Source organism: Pelecanus crispus, chromosome 5 (assembly GCF_030463565.1).
Source record: "Pelecanus crispus isolate bPelCri1 chromosome 5, bPelCri1.pri, whole genome shotgun sequence".
NCBI lineage: Eukaryota > Metazoa > Chordata > Aves > Pelecaniformes > Pelecanidae > Pelecanus > Pelecanus crispus.
The window spans coordinates 17,657,415-17,675,792 of record NC_134647.1 but is presented as its reverse complement, the minus strand read 5'-3'; the positions used below and the strand labels follow the sequence as shown (position 1 = coordinate 17,675,792).

Genomic DNA, 18,378 nt, shown 5'->3' with positions numbered 1-18,378 from the left:
GCAGCAGGGAGGGCAGGGCCACGGGGCGAGGAGCAAAAAAGACTGGTTCTCTGGCTTACGTTGGGTGAAAGACTATAGGAAAGCAGTCCCTTCTCCTTGCAACCCCCCCACCACCCTTCCCCTCCCGTCATCCCTCCTGTCCCCAGGAGCCGGGCAGCAGGGGAAGGAGGGCAGCACGCAGTACCCAACCCCAGTCTCTTCCAGAGCCTAGAGACATGCTGAAACCCATGTAAAATCCAACACTGGGGCCATGGTGAGCCACCTCCAGCGAGCAGGATCACGTCCGTCTACTGGCTCCGCAGGGCATGTGCTCCCCGGTCCTCCTGCTCGTGGGCTGTGTAGAAAAGGTGGCACTCAGGGTCCCCGCGGATGGTGGGTGCGCCCTGGATCACCTTCCCGTGGATGGGGTCCACGCACCAGCACTCTCCCCGCTGCCCATTCACCGACATCTTGCACTGCATAGAGAGGAACACAGCAGATGTCAGAGGAGGAAATAGGTGGACAGAACAACCCCCTTCCCAGCCCCACCAGCCCAAAGCCCAAACACAAGAAGAGCTGGGGTTCCTCCAGGGATTTGGCACTAGTTTGGTTTTAGGCAAGATTCATGGATGCTGCACTCGGACACCCCAGGGTCTATGCTGCACCAGCATCACTGCTCCAGAGGTCCAGGCTGAGGGCCGGACCTCTTCCCTCAGGGGCTGTGCCAGGGACCAAGAAGCCAATTTTAATGAACCACAAGGACAACTTCCCCTGAGATATATCACTCCCTGTCATCTGTGGATGAAAGCATCCATGGAGTCAAAATCCCTGGGGGAAGAGGGATGAGACAGACTGACAAAGAAGCTGCGTAAGCTGCTTCTCACCTGCAAATTGGGCTAAACAAAATGAAACATGAGAGCAAGGCCCCCACAGCCAGATACAAACATGTTTCCAAATAGGGTTTTACTCTGTCCCAGAACAGAGGTAGGGACCGTGGTGCATCTGGACCTGGACTCTGCCCCCACCCCAGCCTGGTCTGGTTAGAGAGAAATTTCTTGTCCTAACGATTATTATCCACCTCTTGCCCTGGAAGGGCTGCAGGCACTTTGAACGTGATGCTCATCCCTCCACCCTTTGAACAGGGCGTAGCAGGCGATGCAGAGGTTACTCCAGCAGGCCAGCCTCTGCGTGCACTCTGTAAAGCTGAATTCAAGCCATTTTCTGCAGCTGGACTGAGGTCAAAATGCAGCCTTGTTCATGGGAACAAAAAGCACGAAAAGAGAGGAAGAAAAAGCCTCCCCAGCAGGAGAGTGCACCCAGGCACCCTCCACCCGAGCACAGGCCCACAGGAGGTGGGAGCAACTGGGAATGCTTTTGTTGGCATCCACTTTCCTGCAAACGAAAAGGAGCCGATGCTCAGCTCCGGAAACCTAGATGGAGGGAGATGGGTATTGCTTCACATTTGCCTTGTTTGCCCTTAACCAGGGCAGGGTAGGGGGGAAACAGAAAGCAATTTTCGTCCCCTCTCTTTTTCTGCAGCAGTGACCAGTGTGTAACCCATCTACACCCTTCAGTGCAGGCTGACTTGTTTCCCAGGCACAAGGAGTAGCAGAGACTGTCCTTCCTTTTGCGGTGTTCCCCAGACACGGCTCATCTCCTTATGGGGAATTTGCCAGCTCTGCTCCATGCACCCCTTCCAAGTGTGCTCATGCTGGGGGATCCAGCCAGCCCGTGGGGCTCTTCAGGGGGAGGCAGAGAGTGAGGGTCCAGGCAGGACAGGGAAGAGAGAAGGGATGGAGTGAGATTATCTCAGAGCATTCTCTTTTTTTAATGCTTTTTTATGCTCCTCATCAAGGGGTGGAAGTAGCCCTGAGAAAAAGGCTTAGCCAAGAAAACAGCAGGTTTTCTGGGGTCCCCTCCAAAGGCACAGTTACACATAGCTGTAAGGGGTGCTTGTATCCAGGCACTATTCACACATGGCTGCCAGTCAACCCCTGGACAAGCTGGTGTTTTGCTGCCCAAGAGGTTTTTCCTGGCATCGTTTCCCCCCCCACGCCTTTTTGCATGAATGAAGCCAAGAAGTCAAAATTCAGATAGATATTAAGTCTTCTGAGTCCTTTTGGGCCCTGTAAATACTTTCAGAAGGATGCTGCCCCCAACTCCCACCTCATCTGAAAGGAATCCCTCCTGGAGCTGTGGGACCAACCTCAATTTGTGGAGAATAACTAGTAAAGTGTGCTAGAAACCTACTTGACCCCAGGAGAAGTGTTTTCTGCTTTGTCTGCAGGACTGGCCATCATTCAGCCCCTCTCTGCTTTTCCCTGTAACGGGGCCCAGCCAGGACAGGACTTGGCTCCAAGCACATGAAAACAGACCTGGACAGATAAGCAGCTCTCGCAGGGAAGAAGGAGCTCTGAACTAAACAGACACTCCATCTCTGGGCTTCACACAACCAAGCATGGATGTGGGTCCCATCTCCACTTGCTAGCCTGTGGCTGCAGATGCACCTGGGTGTTACTAACCTGTCCATGCCACATACGATATTTGCCATTTTCACTATGTGCATGACATCAGCCCAGCCCGGAGCTCAATGTAAGCCCATGGCTGCACATGGGGGGACACGTGTTAAGCTGAGGGCTGCCACTGGGAACACGGCCAGCCCTGGGGCTCTGGGTCTCCCTACTTACCTGTTTGAGATTGTACAAGCCATGCTTGTCACAGTTGGGGATGTGGAGGGAGTAGAGGTGCTCCAAGGGACCTCGCTCATCCGGCAGCCGCATAGTAGAGATGCGTTCCAGGACCTGATCCAGCTCCTGCTGACAAGGGGTCTGAAAAGAGCCCAGAAAGCAGAAAACAAAACCAAAAGAGTCAGGGCAGTGGGACCATTCAACGTTAACACTTTGGACAACAGAAACACCAGTAGGGATGAACACCTGTGTGTGCCTCCTCATGACACAGGTTTGCCACTGGGTCCTACTGCAGACTTTACTTGCAGGCACCCAAAATCAGAGTGCTACATGTCTGCACATGCCGATGTGTGGAGATCCACACAGGGAGACATGCACATCTCTCCCATGTGTCTCATGTAGCCAAGAGCCAACGTGACACCAGGTCACAGGCCGCGGAGGCACAGAGGAGAAGCCTCAGAGATGCTCCCATGGGTCCCACTGGTGGTGACAAGTGACTAATCCTGACAGACTAGGAGGGTTTCCATGAGCATAGCCCAGATCCCACACCTGTGATGCAGCTTTGGCCCAGACATGCAATTCAAAGCATGTGAGATCCCATGGGAGTGGAGGGGAAGCCCCGGGAATGACAGCACCCAGCAAAACCAGCCTCTGGAGGCATCCCTCTTGCTCCACAGCAGCCCCAAGCCAGTGCTCCCAGCCAAGGCAGCCTGGTTGAATTATGCGTGATGTGAGCTGGAGTGAGTCCATGCCTCTCTGCCTCTGCAGTTGCTGGTTTTTTTTCCAAAGGAGCAGCAGCAGTGTGGGAGCTCTTTAAGTTGACAGAGCCTGCACCTTATCTTGAACTTCTGCTTTGCCTGTTCTTTGGAGGGCATGAGGGCTCTCTTTTAAAGCCCCTTTCTGTTCCTGTGCTCCTCAGATATAAATATATGTTCACAGAGATAGGTATTACGGACCTTTTGGGGTAGCTTTCCATCCCCATCCCATCTGGTTGCCTTAACCAAGCTGCCCACTAGAGGGAAACCACGGCCAAGGACTGGAGGACAGAGACAGGGATACGGAAGCAGAGGACAGGAAGGACTCTGAGCATTCTCCCTGCTATGTGACAGCCCCACAGCCCATCCTCGGGGGCTCTGGGCCGCCCCCCCTCAACCTGGACTGGGGCTGCCCTGCAGCAGGCAGACACCCTTCCACCTCCCAAATCCCCTTGGGCCATCCCTGGCACTTGCTTAGGGAAAAAGAGTGTGAGAAAGCCGGTCTGCGGGCAAAGGGCATGCTCGCACCCCTGCAGAGGTAGGTGCTGAGCCAGCGGGACCCCCCTTCCCTGGCTCTGCTGTCAGGAGATGAAGCTGCAATGAAAATAACGCCTCCTTGCCAGCACATCAAAGTTCATCAGATGGTGTTTTCGGCCCCAGCTTCAGGCCAAAACAAACGTTTGCTTTTCTTTCTTTCCTCTCCCCCTCTCCCCCTTTTTTCTTTCTCTATTTTTTTTTTCTTTTTAAGACAGTTTGTTGCAGATGTCACTAAGGCTTTTGCATTCAGCGTTTCCCAGTGAGCCCGCAGCTGCCTCCGTTAGCTCCCCATGCCCCCGCCTTCTCACCCTGCCCGTCGACAGCCGTGACTTCTTCGAGTCCTCGTGGTTGTGATGGGGCTTGCCGACTTTGCCCATCTGACGCTGCTGCTCATTCACCTTCTCCCTCATAACCGCCAGCTCCTTCATGCCCGTCTTCATGGGCTTCCTCCCACCGGCTCCACTCAGGATCCCCGTGGTGCCGTCCACGTGGTTCTCAGCGAGAATGCTCTCAGATCGGTCATCGCCATTATCTGCAGGAGACAGGGCAGACAAGGAAAGGGTCACACTCAGCCAGGCACTCTCACGTGTTCATCCCATCCTGGATCGCTTTCAAGCGTGGCCTGTTACCAAGCCATAAAATCTTCGCATGCAAAAATTTTAAATTGCATTAGCCCTTTCATCTGGAAGGTGAGAATAGATCCTTTCATTCTGGAGTTATTACCACACTAAAAGACAGTTTAGAGAGCTGGGGAAATCGCTGCTGGAGAAGTTGTTTCTGGTTTTTCTTTGACCTTCTAAATTACTTCCCGAAGAATGTAATTTTCCCATCAGAAGTCCAGTTGGGTTAGGGATGCCAAGTGTACTTCGGCTCCAAAACTTAAAACCACAGTGATTAGTAACAATACCTTGAGTCCATCTATCATCCCCCAGAGTATCTCCAGGAATACTTACTCAATATTAATGTGCTAAAATAAATTCTCAGGCCTGCTTTCAAAAATACCTTGCCTCTGTTTTATGGCCTCCCTAATTTCCCTCAGAGATCCTGCCATTTCAGTGATTGTCTTTGCTGTACTGTCTTTCACATCGTGTGTCATACAGTGCATTACTCATTTAGCTTCCACCTACTTCTGCATTTGGCCACTTCTGCTGACCGTGGAACAGACCCATGTGTCCTGGGCCCAACCCTGCCCCTGTTGCAAGCTGCAAGACCCCCAGGTAATTCGGCCATTTCAAAATCAGTTAGCAGAATCTGGGGATAAACACTGGACTTTTACCACCTCCTCCACTCTCTGCTTTGTGCATTTTCCCAGTTCACTGAGTGCCGTTTCTGAGAGCAATCCTTGCCAAAGTAGGACACAATGGTCACAATGCTGCGGACACCAGTCCCTTTGGACTTTGTGGTGGCAATGAGGACAGATCTCAATTCCCCCTGCTTGCTCCAGAAGCCCAGAAGGTGACAGCTGACCCCTCCTTGGTACCTGGTCTGATCTGGCTGAGCAAGCACATCTAACTGTAGCTAGATCTAACATTGAAGCTGGCTCTGCTTTAAGCAGGAGCTTGGACCAAGACCTCCAGAGGTCCTTTCCAGCCCAAATTATGATTCAACCCATGCATGCACATCACCTCTCACTGCAATAACCCAGGCTAAGTATACCTCTGTATATATATCTGTATATAGGAGCTCTTCAGCAGCTCCACAGGTCCCACACAAGTGACAGACCAGGCCATTCTGGTCCTACAGTGGTGACAAACATGAAATGTCTTTTAGCATATGCCAAGGAGGAACTGTAGCAGCCAGCCTCCCAACATCAGCATTCTCTCAGGCACCTCCGATTTCAGCCTTCCAGCACTTCAGAACTCAGGCACTTCTATAGAAGTAAAGAAATCACAAACTGCACAATGGAGGGCAAGCAATGCTTTAGCTCATGTAACAATGCTTAATTTATGGATATCTCCTGCTTCTTGGAAGACCAAGCACACAGAGCATTTACAGATTTTAACACTTCCTCTTTTTCAGAAGCTGCATTGTGATGTTTTGTCAGGGCATAGCTCTACTGTCACGACAGAGAGTGAAAAATCACAATAGCAAGTGTTTTATTTCTGCCACAGCTTTCCAAGCTCTTTTCAAGTGTTACAACCCCAGGCTCACACAGGGGAAACTGCAAGAAGAGTTTTGTCTGAACTTACTCAGCAAATGTGCAGCTGCCTGCAGACTGATGGCAAGAGAACGGCACAAGTGGGCTGGATCAAAGAGCCACCCCAGCCCAGCATGCCATCCACAAGAGACCAGCAGCAGCTGCTTGGGGACACACATCAGAAGGACCATTCCCAATCTGTGCTGCAGACCAGCAGTAAAAGCCCTTTCATGGCTGGAGACTGCATCTGACCCACAGGATTTAAAAGCCACCAACAGACCCATCCCTCAATGGATTTGTCCAATATCCTTTTGAACTTCCTCACCATTTTGGCCTCAGATCTCCCAATACTGGGATCGTCCCACTTCCCAGAAATACCAAATGCGTTTGGTCTGCAGGTTTTTAGCTGCTTAGGTAGCAACTGAAAAGCAAACACGGGGCAAAACCAATCTGGAAAAGTCCATGACTTTCCTCAATACTGGTTCCAGATGAGAACTGGGACCAGGTTTGATAGCCAGATGGGCGAGCTCAAAGTCTGGGCTGCTGCCTGGCGATTGCCGTCTGGCTGTCATCCTAGGAGCCGGACAAGGAATATTTTGAGCAGGAATCTTCTGTTTATACATCAGTCTCCCCGTTAATTAGAAACACATAGTGAGAAGAGAGAAGGCCATGAGGCCGCCCTTCAGACAGGATCAAATGAAAAAGCACCGTGCAAGAGACAGGCAAGGCTGGCCAGGCTCTGATCCTCAATGAGCTGCTTAGGAGGGTTTTAGCCTTCCGACGTCTTTTGTGCTCCCCTCCTTGGTGCCCACCAAGCTGTCAACAACAGCAGAAGAACGAGGGCAGCATCTCAGACACATTGCAGTCTCCTGCTTCATTCAGAAAACCAGTGGTACAAACTGACGGAAAAGCAGCAAACTGGAAGCGGTGCCTTCCCCCATCAATTCTTGCTCCTTCCTGCCTCCAACTAAAATATATAGACATCTGCCCAAATAAGCACTGTGCTAGTAAATGAAGGCGAGCTGGTAAGCCTCTTGTCAGCTGATTCATTCACAAAACCTGCTTCTGATAATATTTTCGCTCATTTTTCTCACTTTCCAATGCTAACAAATATCAGCCCAAAGAAAACCACTGATGGGAGTAGAGTGTGCAAGCCCATGTGCATGAACACACCCAGGGACAGGGGAGATTGGTCTTGGCTCCCAGGGCACCATCACAGGAGCACAGACCAGGAAGATCTAGCTGCTATCAACTGCAAGCTCTCCTCTCCAAGGCCAAGCCAGCCACGGTGAGCCATACCTTTGCCTTGCTGCCAAGCTGGACCGATCCACCTGGGGCTGATGCGGGAGCCCCATCACAGCTTTTCCGTCTCCCAAATCCAGTGCTGCTCTTAGGAGGAGCTCTCCTGACCTGGGGGTTGCACGGATAGCTCAATCACTGGGGAAGGGAGATGGGACAGAAGAGGTTGGCCCCACGTGCAAAGCGCTGGTGTTTCCTTCACGGACAAGCTGCATGCACAGGAAGAGGCTGAGCATCAGGTGTGATGAATCACATTTCAAAGAGCAAATGGGCCAGGTAGCAATGACAAGAGCGGAGACACCAAGCCTCGAGGTTGGGAGAATACAGAGCATGCCAAGAGCCAAACAATGCCTTTTACAGCCAGATAATGCTTTTTAACACTGCCCAAAAGAAGCAAGTTGTGCGTGCTTGCTTATGACTATCCATGAACCAATTAAGCCACCCATCAACCCTACTTGCATGGGATGGGCAGGTATGCAATTGCCTCAGATACACAACCCTAATCTTTTTGTCGTGCTGGCAAACACCTTTTTGCTGACCAATTTCAATTCATACTAAATATATCTGTGAATGGAGTGCTGTCAAACTCCAAAACAATTAAGTTTTATAGTTCTTCCATTTTTTTATGGCATGTGGAAAACATCTCCTGTGCTATTTTGCATTAAAAGGTAGAGCACTTTGTGCAGGGTGGGACAAGCATGGCAGGAATCAAAGCAGATAGCTGAAGTTCTCCTGACCACTCATGTGGAGCCCATGAAACACCTCTCTCCATGCCAAGAAAATGATTTCTTTATGGCCTTTTTCAAGGAAAATTCCCATTGGCTTCAACGGGGTGAGGACTTGGCTGAGGAGGAAGCGTGTTCAAATGGCCATCAGCTAACATCTGTAGGGAGCTGCACAGTCTCGCCAACATTTTCAAAAGCAGCTACCAATTTCCAGCACTGAACTGTTCTGGAATCTGGTTTGACACCTCTAGGCACCTCTGCTAAGATGGCTGAGAAACAGAGGGGCTTAAAAACAACCTGCCACTTCCAGAGCTACAAGAAAAAAGCACTGCACAACAAAAGGCAGCTGCCTGAAGTTAAAAATACATCTTTATCCTTTTGAAGAGCCCCAAAGCATATCTGGGCTGTGGGACGGAATAGAGCCAGTAGCACCCACTTCACATGAGAGGGCCAGGCTCTACCACGGGGAGAATGCACCATGCCAAGGACGGCAGCTGCCCTCTCCAGCACTGCTCTCTGCACTTGCTTTCCTTCGACAACAACTTGCCCGCAGGGTTTCACATGCATTTGCTTATCTGCCCGGGGTGTTTGCATAGCATTTAAGTGCTGATTAAGATCCCAGACCCACAGAAAGTTTCACCCAAGTGGCCTTCAACAACCTGCCTGGAGCCCTGCTACTCAGGTCCCAGCTGTGTCCTGGGCTGGACAGGGCTTACATCTCCCTCCCGCAGCAATCGCAGCCTCCACTGGCCAGCGCTTCCCCTCTGAGGACATCAAAGCGCTTCACAGTTCATTAATTACCCTGGCGAGAGAGGCGTTCATCCTGGGTTGCACACGGTAAAAAAACAAAGAGAAAAATTTGAGAGCGTTGCCCGAAGCCGTGCAGGGAGTCAATGAGCAAACGCAGGAGCCTGCGCTCCTGCCCTGGCACTGCACCGTGCACAGGAGCAAGCGCACTGGGGGCTGCAGGAATGTAATATCCAGAGAGTGATTTTTTTGAGTGTCTGTCTCATCTAGCCTTTTTGGGTTTTCCCCTCCAACACTTTTAGCTTCTTGTGGCTGTGAGTTCTACCATTTCAGGATAATTTAAGTGCCTGCTCTGGGTTTTGGTTGCCACTTCTTATTTTAAGGAGCAGAGCTGCCTGTCCCAGGCTGCCAGGAACCCAGCACTTGTCCTTCACAGCCTGAGAGCAGACAAGGTCTTTAAACCTGACCTTTAACATGCACAACAGCAATGGCTGGAGAATTAAGTGCAGGAAGGTGGGGAAGGAGCAGACAAACCCTGACTGCAGCCCCAGTGACCTCTGCCTCATCAGTCTGCAAAGTATTTCTAGGAGAGCCCTGGGCAAAGGTTCCTGTGCAATAGCTCTGGTGTGGGTGTTGACCTGGAGCTTGGATACCTCAGAAAACGTTTGCCAGCAGGGATTATACCCACATTGCAATTTCCTCACAGCAGGAGCTGCCAAGAACAAAGTCCCCCCCAGGCCCTCTGGCCCATCCTACCCCAAAAAGGACCCAAGGTTTGCTGATTACTGTTGCCAAACTGCAAAGTGCTGAGCCATGGCACAGCATTCATCAGCACTCAGCCAGCAGCAGAGGGGAAACGCAAGGGCACTGGTACGTGGTCTGGCCCTAGGCATTATCAAGCCAGGATGGACGCAGCTCTCCAGAGGCAGACGAAACCAAAGCAGCCACTCAAGTTTCACTCTTCACTTTGCACAGAAAATAAAAAGCATGACTGGGAAATGTCACAGCAGGAGCACGAGCTATGGGCTGCGTAGGAGAGGGGGTAGTGGGAGGAGAGGGGATCCAGAAGGGATGTAGAGCAGAGAAGCAGCCCCCCTGCCCCAGGACAACATCTCCCACAGGGGTCAACCATGGATGCTCAGGAAGGAGCAGAAGAAAGGACACAATTACAGAACAATCCCTCCCCAGCTCTCCTCCTGGCAATCAGCAGTTCAGGAGCCAAAGGTTGCATCTAGAGTGTGTTTAATAGCCATTGACAGGCCTAACTGGGGAGGAAGCCATGCGTGATCCCTTTCTAGATTCAACTACAGGGACACCCCCCATACCTCCTCCTGGTCCCCTCCTCCCCAGCCACCAGCCTGTTCTACTTAGCCTCATCTGATTCTGCACAGGCAACACATGGGTGTCTAAGCGCTCGATTTGGTTGCAGAGGACACACAGCCAGCATTCCTGGACAGCCCAGGGGTGTCCGTGCCACCCAGCTTTTGGGAAGGCTGGCAGGAAGGCTGGTCTACCCAAATCTCTCAGAACTGTGGTCTGCCATGAGACACAGAGACGGAGATCAGCTCAGAGCATCTCTCAATCTGCCAAGGAGCTCCTCAGGGTGGGTTCCTGGGATCCTCTGCCTGCACTCCACAGGGTTATTTCATCCCACCAACTTGCTCAGTAACAGCAAGGCAACTGCACACCACAACCAAAAAATTCCTGCATAGGCCTCCAAGAGCTTGTTTTAGCTCTGTGATAAGCTGTCCACAAAGCACTCTGAGATCCCCTGGGGCTGAGAGCCCTGAGGCTCTGCAAACACCCTTTATTTTTGCCATGAGATCTTTTCAGCCCATCTCTACCAGCAGGGAGAGCAGGACTGGGGAGGGAACGGTGTGTTCTGGACAAGGGTTGGTTGCTTAGCAAGCTCCTCTCCCTGCCCTGAGCGGCTGGCACCAAGGGGTGATCCAAGGGGCACCCAGTGCCTTCCTTTGGCTCTGGCGTCCCGCAGGAAATGCTTTATGCTCCTCCAAAGTGCCAGGGACATTGACTCGGGGCAGCGCAGCTTTCAGCAGCCTGCTTGGCTCTCTTTTCTCTGCCCATTCCTGGTGGCTGGAGAGAGCAACTTTCCCTCCTTCATCCACCTAGCCAAAGAAAAACCTCTTACCCAGCGCAGCGTCCTATAGTGTGCCTGTGCCCCATCACACACAAAATCCTCTGGCACCCTGGAACAAGCACAGAAGTGATACTGAAATGGAGCTAATGTCAGGTGAGGGAAGAAGAGGGACCCAGATGTACCTTCCCGTGGCCTTTACTTCAAACAGTCTTTTTTTTTTTAATCATGTTTGTAGACTGGTTTCCCAAGGATACGGGACTTGTGCAATAACACAGCCTGCCTTTATGTGTTTCTGTATGTGCATGTGTTTGCATGACTGCCTGTCTCCCTATTAGTCCTCCTCCCCCTCCACCTCCCAATATATCTACAAACACGTCAGCAAATGCCAACTACATCTCAAACAGGAACAGAATTCTCAAAAATAGTAAGTTTCCACCATTTCATGGAAATGTGCGGCCAGGCTGAAGAGAGATAAAATAGCAGGGTTTGTTTTGTTAGCTTTCTTTCAAAACGATTCGACTGATGGGCTGTGTAGCACATCACCAGCCCACTCCGTGTGGGCCCAGCAGAGCACAAACCACCACTGGGGAAGGTCTGCTCCAGCCCTCCTCCTGCCAACAGCCAGCCTGCAAGTGTTGTTTGCAACATCCTGTTCCCTCCCACGCCAGCCGCTCACTGCCTGCCAAGAACGATAAGGGAAAACGCTGTTCAGGTCCCTCAAAAATGCAGGGGAACACTTCAAGTCCCCTCATTTACTCAACTTCCACTTGCAATCCTGATTTTCTGTCACTCACTTCTTCCCCCTGCACGTGGGGCTGCTGAGCATCCCAACGCGCACCTAGAGCAGAGGCTCTCCGGACTCACCTAAAAGCTGAGGAGCCAGAGGGTCTCATCTTGTGGCTGATGACAGTGGTTTTGAGCATGTGCTTAACTTCAACATGTGTGAAGGCAGCTTGCTCAGGGGAAAGACCTTAACATGTTTGGAAGGTTTTGCTGAGTGAGGCTCTCCGAGCTCCCTGCCACCATAAAAGCATTCCCCCTTGTTAGTGAACCGTATCTCAGCCTTTTCAACACACTTCTCCGATTAGCCCTCCACAAAGCTGCAACCTTCCCAGCAGAACCAAATGAATTAACTTGAAAACACTTCCAAGCTTAAATTAATTGCACTGCAGCTTCCCGATTTGACCTTGACCCCGTCTGTAAAATCCCCAGAGTAGCTGCTACTTAGTCATTAGGGGCTTCTGCCTGAATGAAACGAGCAGTTAACCTTACCAGGCCAAGTCTCTGCTCTCCTTCCCCAGTCACTCGCATGCATCTGTGTGGTCTTCAGTGCCCCAGCCACCCCAAAAACCTGCACCAACTTCTAGTATAAGCTCAGCTCCTACATCCTCAGTTCCTATGAATTTCCAGAATGAAACCAGACCACAAAACCAACTCATTCATTTCCTACAGGTTTTACTGCTGTGATTGAATTACCTTTATTTCCCCAGTTTGTTTTAGGAAACACTGGCTCATCTCTGACCCCAAGTCTAAGCCCATCAGGGCTTTTACATCCCACAGTCCAGACTATGCAAGCACAGAAGAGTTTTCCTTACCGCAGCCTCTGTGAGGGTACCTGCATGTTAATTATTACCTAGATGATCTCTGGCATTGGGATGCTGCACCTCTCTTTCCTGCAGGAGTGCCAGAGGCTGGCAGAGTTACAGGAGCTGTGAATCTTAACAAGGCTTATTCCCAGGTATGACACTCGGCAGCCTGCCAGAAAGGGCTGATGAAGGACTGATGATCTGACGGTCACACAATCACAAACAAGAAACTCTTCTAGGAATTCACACGAAACATTTCTGCCTGCCTCGCACATTTTTGGAAAAAGTATAATATACAGAACCTGTTCAGACTCTTCTCCTATTTTAAGATGATTACCTTTATAGGTGTAGGCAGGAACAAGCAAACACCAAGTTAGCTGGAGACAGACTGTCAAAAATCGATTTGAACCTGCACCAAGGAAAGACGTGCTACTGGAGGAAGTGTTAACATATGCCTGTTGGGGTCTTCAAACCCACGTAATGTGTCTCTTGGATAGCACGCTTTAGCCAAATACAAGATGCCTTGCTCCAAGGAGAGGTGGCTGAGGGAAATTGTGTGGTCTTTATCATATGAAAAGCTAGGGGAGATAGTCTAGGGGTTGTTTCTGGCAATGCCCTCTGCCTGTTCTGGCTCCTCAAGGATGGCGTAGCTCACCAGAAAGATGTCCTCTGGCTCTGGAAGCCCAACTGTGCCTTTTGGTGCCTGATCATGACCCCCACCAAGATCAACGGTTGGTGGGGAAGCGGCTCTTGACAGGGCATGACCAGAGGAACCTATGGCAGAGTATTTCTGCACACCTTCTGGGAAGGCTGCATGCAGAGCGGCCGAAAGTCTGACCTTCCACCCTGCAGAAAGGTGGAAAAGCTTCAAAATCAGGAGGAAAAAAAATACAAGTAAAGCAAAAAAAGACTTAAAACCCCCAAAAGGTCAGAGCAGTGCCCCACCCTGCCTGCAACAGCAGTCTTTCGCCTGTCTCTGGTATTGCTCCACTCCCTTCTCAGCCACATTGGCTTATCTGGTTATTATGACTATTGCATGCAAATGGAATGAAATTCAGCCATTTGTATTACTAGTTTTTAAATAACATCTCACTTTTCCACAGTCGATTTTCCAGACGGCAGCTCAGTCCAGGGCTCCCCTCACCACCCACCCAAATCTCACTGCACATTTCCTCAAAGTCTGCCTTTTTTAAAATGCACTATGATTACAGTAATTCCTTCCTATCTTCTCCTCAGAAACCCTGCAAGAGCCCAACAGCAATTACCACCAGGGTCACCTCGAGGTCTGCTGGACCTACTGTCCCCACGCAGCCCCCAAGCCAAGCACCAGCCCTTGAAGCCAACACTGTGACGCCTTTTTCCCCAGGAACCTGCATTCCCCAGGGACAAAGCACAAGTGCCTCCAAACAAAACCAGAGCGCTGAACTGTAGGTGGAAAGAGGCAGTATCGGCTGTTAATTTAGTTGTCTCTTCTGCCCACCAGCATCTCCCAGCTGCCTCCAGCACTCACAGACATCATCCTTCCCTCCTCATGGGGGATATTACAGAGTTGCCATATCCCATTATTTAAGCCCCAAGTTGAGCTGTTCACAGATTATGGGTTTTTTCTCATTTGATGTTCAAGCTAAACAACGTTGCAATCGTTTCAGGTTATGTCAAAACACTCTGTTCATCTGTTCTTGGGCAATATTTCACTCAGTTTTGCAGTCACTTTGCCGGATTTCTTTAACCCTTGTTTTATCCTTCTCCCAGGTATTTGAACCCTCATGTTAGAGTACACCACGAGAAGGGACTAAACCTGGTCTTGCATGTGTATTTATTATGCACATTTACTATTTATCTTACTATGTGCATTTACTGAAATAAGGCAACTGCCACTCTCTAGGCAGGAAGTCTTTATTGACACAACACTGCTATTGGAATAATGAGAAGTTTTGCCAAAATTAAGACTTGCAGATTTGTCCCACTGCTGATTGACATGCACTCATACAGTAATGCCATGAAGAGCTCAGACTCATGGACAGGCTACCAGAAGGCAGTGATTTACTGCAGATTGGCTGATCTGTAATAACTGTTTATGGCATACAACAGCCATGCGCATGCAAGTAATGCAAGTTACTTTCATGGTCCTTCAGTGACTTCCAACATCCAGAGCCTACAGTGTGGCCAGATCAATGTCACTTGGCCTTCAGAAGGGGAAGTTTCCTCCCACACAGGTGGGAGGGAAGCAGTGCAAGGCAGCCTGCTGCTTCGCCCTGCAGTGTCATTGCTTTGGTCTCTTGCCTTAATAGAGAAAGGGGCTGGATCTCACTTTGTTTTCAAAGGACTCTGTATTTTGGGCCACCCATGAAGTTGCCCAAGCTCCAACCTCAGGAATATGCAGGCTCCCACTGAGCTATAAGGCAGGAAGAGAGAGTCATAAAACTGTGGTAGAGGAAGGAAGAAAAGAAAGGGGAAGATCAGTCGGCTGCATTCCCAAGGAGGAGGGAGGCATTGCAAAGCTTAAAAAACAGACCACCACAAAACACAGAGTGATGAAGACACATGTGATAAGCCAGCTGAACCACTGGAAGGGAAGCTTGGATGTGCAACAGTCAGCTCTCCACTCAAACAGCTCCAGAAACGATTTCATGTACATCCAGCCAGCACGCTCAGCATCAGTGCCCTGGTGCATTTGCTGTGCACCCGATCTATACAGCACCTCTTTCCTGCTGGGAGGATCTGGCTACCACCTAAAGGCTTAGAAGATACCCAGGCTTGTGGCAAAGAGCCCTTTAAAAGGGGGAGCTGCTGGTATGTGGTGGTGGGGTGGTCCCCAAGTTGGAGCAAACCACCCATGCCTGTGTTAACAAGCCAAGTAGTTAAAACACTGAGCTTCTGCAAGAAAATGCCAGGGAATCCCCTGGCTTCAAGAAGGATTGGCTTTCACAAGGAGTTCACCCCAAAACGCTAGACAGCTTCAGCTGGCTTGTGGCATACTGATGTTTAAGTCCTCCTCCAAACCAGCCCTGCACATGGTCTAAGCCTGGCCCAGGTGAGCCTCCCCAGCCAAAACCCAGCCGGCTGCTCTGCAGCAAGTATCACTCACCCCATACATTGCAGGTGGTATACAGCATGTGAATAACAGGTTTTACCTGGCCTTTATCCATCTTATTACAGCCAAAACCATCTCACAGCTTTCTGCTGCATTTTTGAACCCCCAAATTTGCAAAACAAAATGTGGCAGTCATTTAAAGGCGTGTAACTCCCCAGGCACCAGGTCTGGGGAACGAGCACATCAAGGGGGCCACCACAACCTCCCATGAGCACTAAGGTGGGAGGCTGTCATTAGATAAATTGCCCTGGAGTCTATCTAATTGCCATTAGATAAATTGCAACTGAAAAGCACCGTAACCGCAGCCATCCCAGGGCAAGGGGGCACGAGCTGAGGGGACAGTGGGAAACATCAGCCCCGAGCACCCACATACCCGCCGAGGGCTTTCATCAGCCCCCAGAACAAAAGCGCTGCTGTGCCATTCCCCGTCGGGAAGCAATGGGCACACACACCCACCTCCATCGTACTCGGTCCATAAAACTCCACTTCATTAGAGCTGCTGTTGCCACATCTGTTAGTGCTTTAAAGCACGTACATCTGGCTTAATAGAGCACTTGACTTTATTGCTGCTTTATCTCCATTTTCTGAACAGGCCTTGGGGAGAGGGTTTTGTGCATTTCGGGTTTGGGTTTTTTCCCTTCTTCCTTTTTAAATTTTTTTCCACTGAAAACCCACCTGAAGCAGGAACAAAAGCCCCTGTGACAGTTGCTCACATGCTGGGGGCTGCTTTTAGGAAAGTCTCCCCTCTAGACAATGAACCCCATCCTAAATATTCTGGTTTATGTGCTCCAAAGCTGCAGAGCCTTGATACACCAATCCTGCCCTCCCACTCTCTCTCTGTCCCCCCTGGAAAAAATCAGAGTTACTGACGGAAGGTGTCACAGTACATGCCAGGGAGAAAAGAAAGAAAAGGAAAAGGATCTTGCTGCCCCTGCAGTCTCTGAAACTTCGCCTCTGCCAAGTTACAACAAACAGGAAAAGCAGCATCAAAACACAGCCCCCACGGCCCCCTCAATCCACCCATCGCAGGCTGCGCTGGTGCCAGCTACCGCTCACAAACAATCACGCTGCAAGCCTCCTCCGGCACGTTCCTCCAGGTGGCCTGAAAAGCCCAGCTCAGGAAGCCTGCATCCAATGCATGGGGTGCTTGAAATCCCTTCCAGGAAGCGCAAAGGTTCTTCATGCCCCCAGACAGAGGAAAGGTTACCCGCAAGCCCCTTTGCCAGCTCCTGTGCTAGAAGATGCTTGTGTTTCCCTGTGAAAGGAGAAACCAGGCACGCAGTAGCTTGGGAACAGAGAGGAGCACTGGCTGCAAAGTTGGCTGTTTTCCCACTAAGGCACCCCAAGTGCTTCCCAGCCACTGGGAGAACAACAGGACTGGTCCCTCCTGTGGCAAGGAGTTGGGGCACCAGCAGCATCCTCCCAGGGACCCATGCCCAGCATCTTTCCACAGCTTTCAGGCCATGATCTGGCATGGGCAGGTACCAGCAGCGTCTCCAAAGCCTGGCTTTAAAACACTGCCGCAGATAGTATTTCTCTTGCCACAGACTGAGGCTGGGCCTGCTCAGCAGGCAGCCTGGCTTTCACCGAGCACCAAATGCACAGCAGATGCATTACGCTAGCTGATGCTAACACAGGATGCAACCCATGCATGCAGCCCAGGAGCTTTATACCTGCTAAAAGCAGGCCAGCTGCTGAAACCAGGACTACCGCAGCTTCAGGGTAAGTGGCTAGATGAGAAGTTGATGCCTCACCACACCACCACACATCATGGCTGTGATGCAGCAATCCCCACAATCCGTTTCAGACGTTCAAAAGTAAGCTCCTCAGTGACACCCCTTGCTTTTTGTGCCCGTCAGGTACGTTCCTCGCCCCCGGTTGGTCATGTCCCCACATGTGCTGCTCTGACCATCAGCTACTTGTTCTCCTGCCCCCCACCCACAAGGGAGTCCTGTTCAGCCAGCGTCACTCTGATCCCTCCTTGTAAGCTTTGGCTTTCAACTCTTCCGATGGAAGCAGGCGTCGATGTCTTGCCTGTCCCCCTTCCTACGAGAGTAAGATACTCAAAGCACTGTCAGCTTTCCCAATGCCATGTTCCAGTTTGATTTCATGCTGCGGTGCTGAGTCCAACCATCTTTTATCCCCACTGCCTGGTATCTTTTCTCAGATGTCTAAACACAAAAGCCACCCCTGAAGCGAGTAAAAAGCAAGGCGTACTAGCAGTAGCCGAATGAGCTCCCCTGGTCCTTCCTGCCTCAGTCCAACAAGACTTCAAGCCCAGGAGAAGAAACATCTGAATAGAGAAGTGAAAGAGGGTCAAAATGTAATTAAGCTCCGCACTTTCTATCCCAAACTGTTGGTGGGTGTTGCTGCGGGTTTGAGAGTTACTCAGGCACTCTTGTTTCACTGGAGAGGAAAACAGTCCTGTCTCTAACAAGACAAGCTCTTCTGGATTCCTTGGGAGGAAGGCAGTAAGCAAATTACAATTTCTAAACCTCTCCCTGTCCTCTTCCCTTCCTCCAGCAAGGCTCACATGCACAAAGCAGAGACATCTTTCCTATCAATAAATCCCTCTTCAGGCTTTTCAACTGAACCTGGTTGGGCTCTAGCCATGGGAAGGACCAACCCAAGTCCTCCTCACAAGGACACCCCATCTTCTGAAGTTGGGGAAGGCAGAGAATACAGATACTGCAGTACATAAAAAACAAAACCTGCAACCGGAGCCTCTGACTGC

General features: G+C 50.7%; 1 protein-coding gene across 1 annotated transcript in view; it reads right to left on the bottom strand.

Annotated features, from left to right (window-relative positions):
- Window positions 1–287: 287 nt before the first annotated feature.
- Window positions 288–18,378, bottom strand: part of IGFBP2 (insulin like growth factor binding protein 2) — a 62,311-nt gene continuing 44,220 nt past the window's right edge. Inside the window, exons 2-4 of the mRNA XM_075711403.1 lie at window positions 4,267–4,490; window positions 2,667–2,807; window positions 288–455 (exon numbers count right to left, since the gene is read on the bottom strand). Coding sequence (XP_075567518.1) covers window positions 288–455; window positions 2,667–2,807; window positions 4,267–4,490 — 533 coding nt within the window. The remainder of the gene's footprint in view (window positions 456–2,666; window positions 2,808–4,266; window positions 4,491–18,378) is intronic.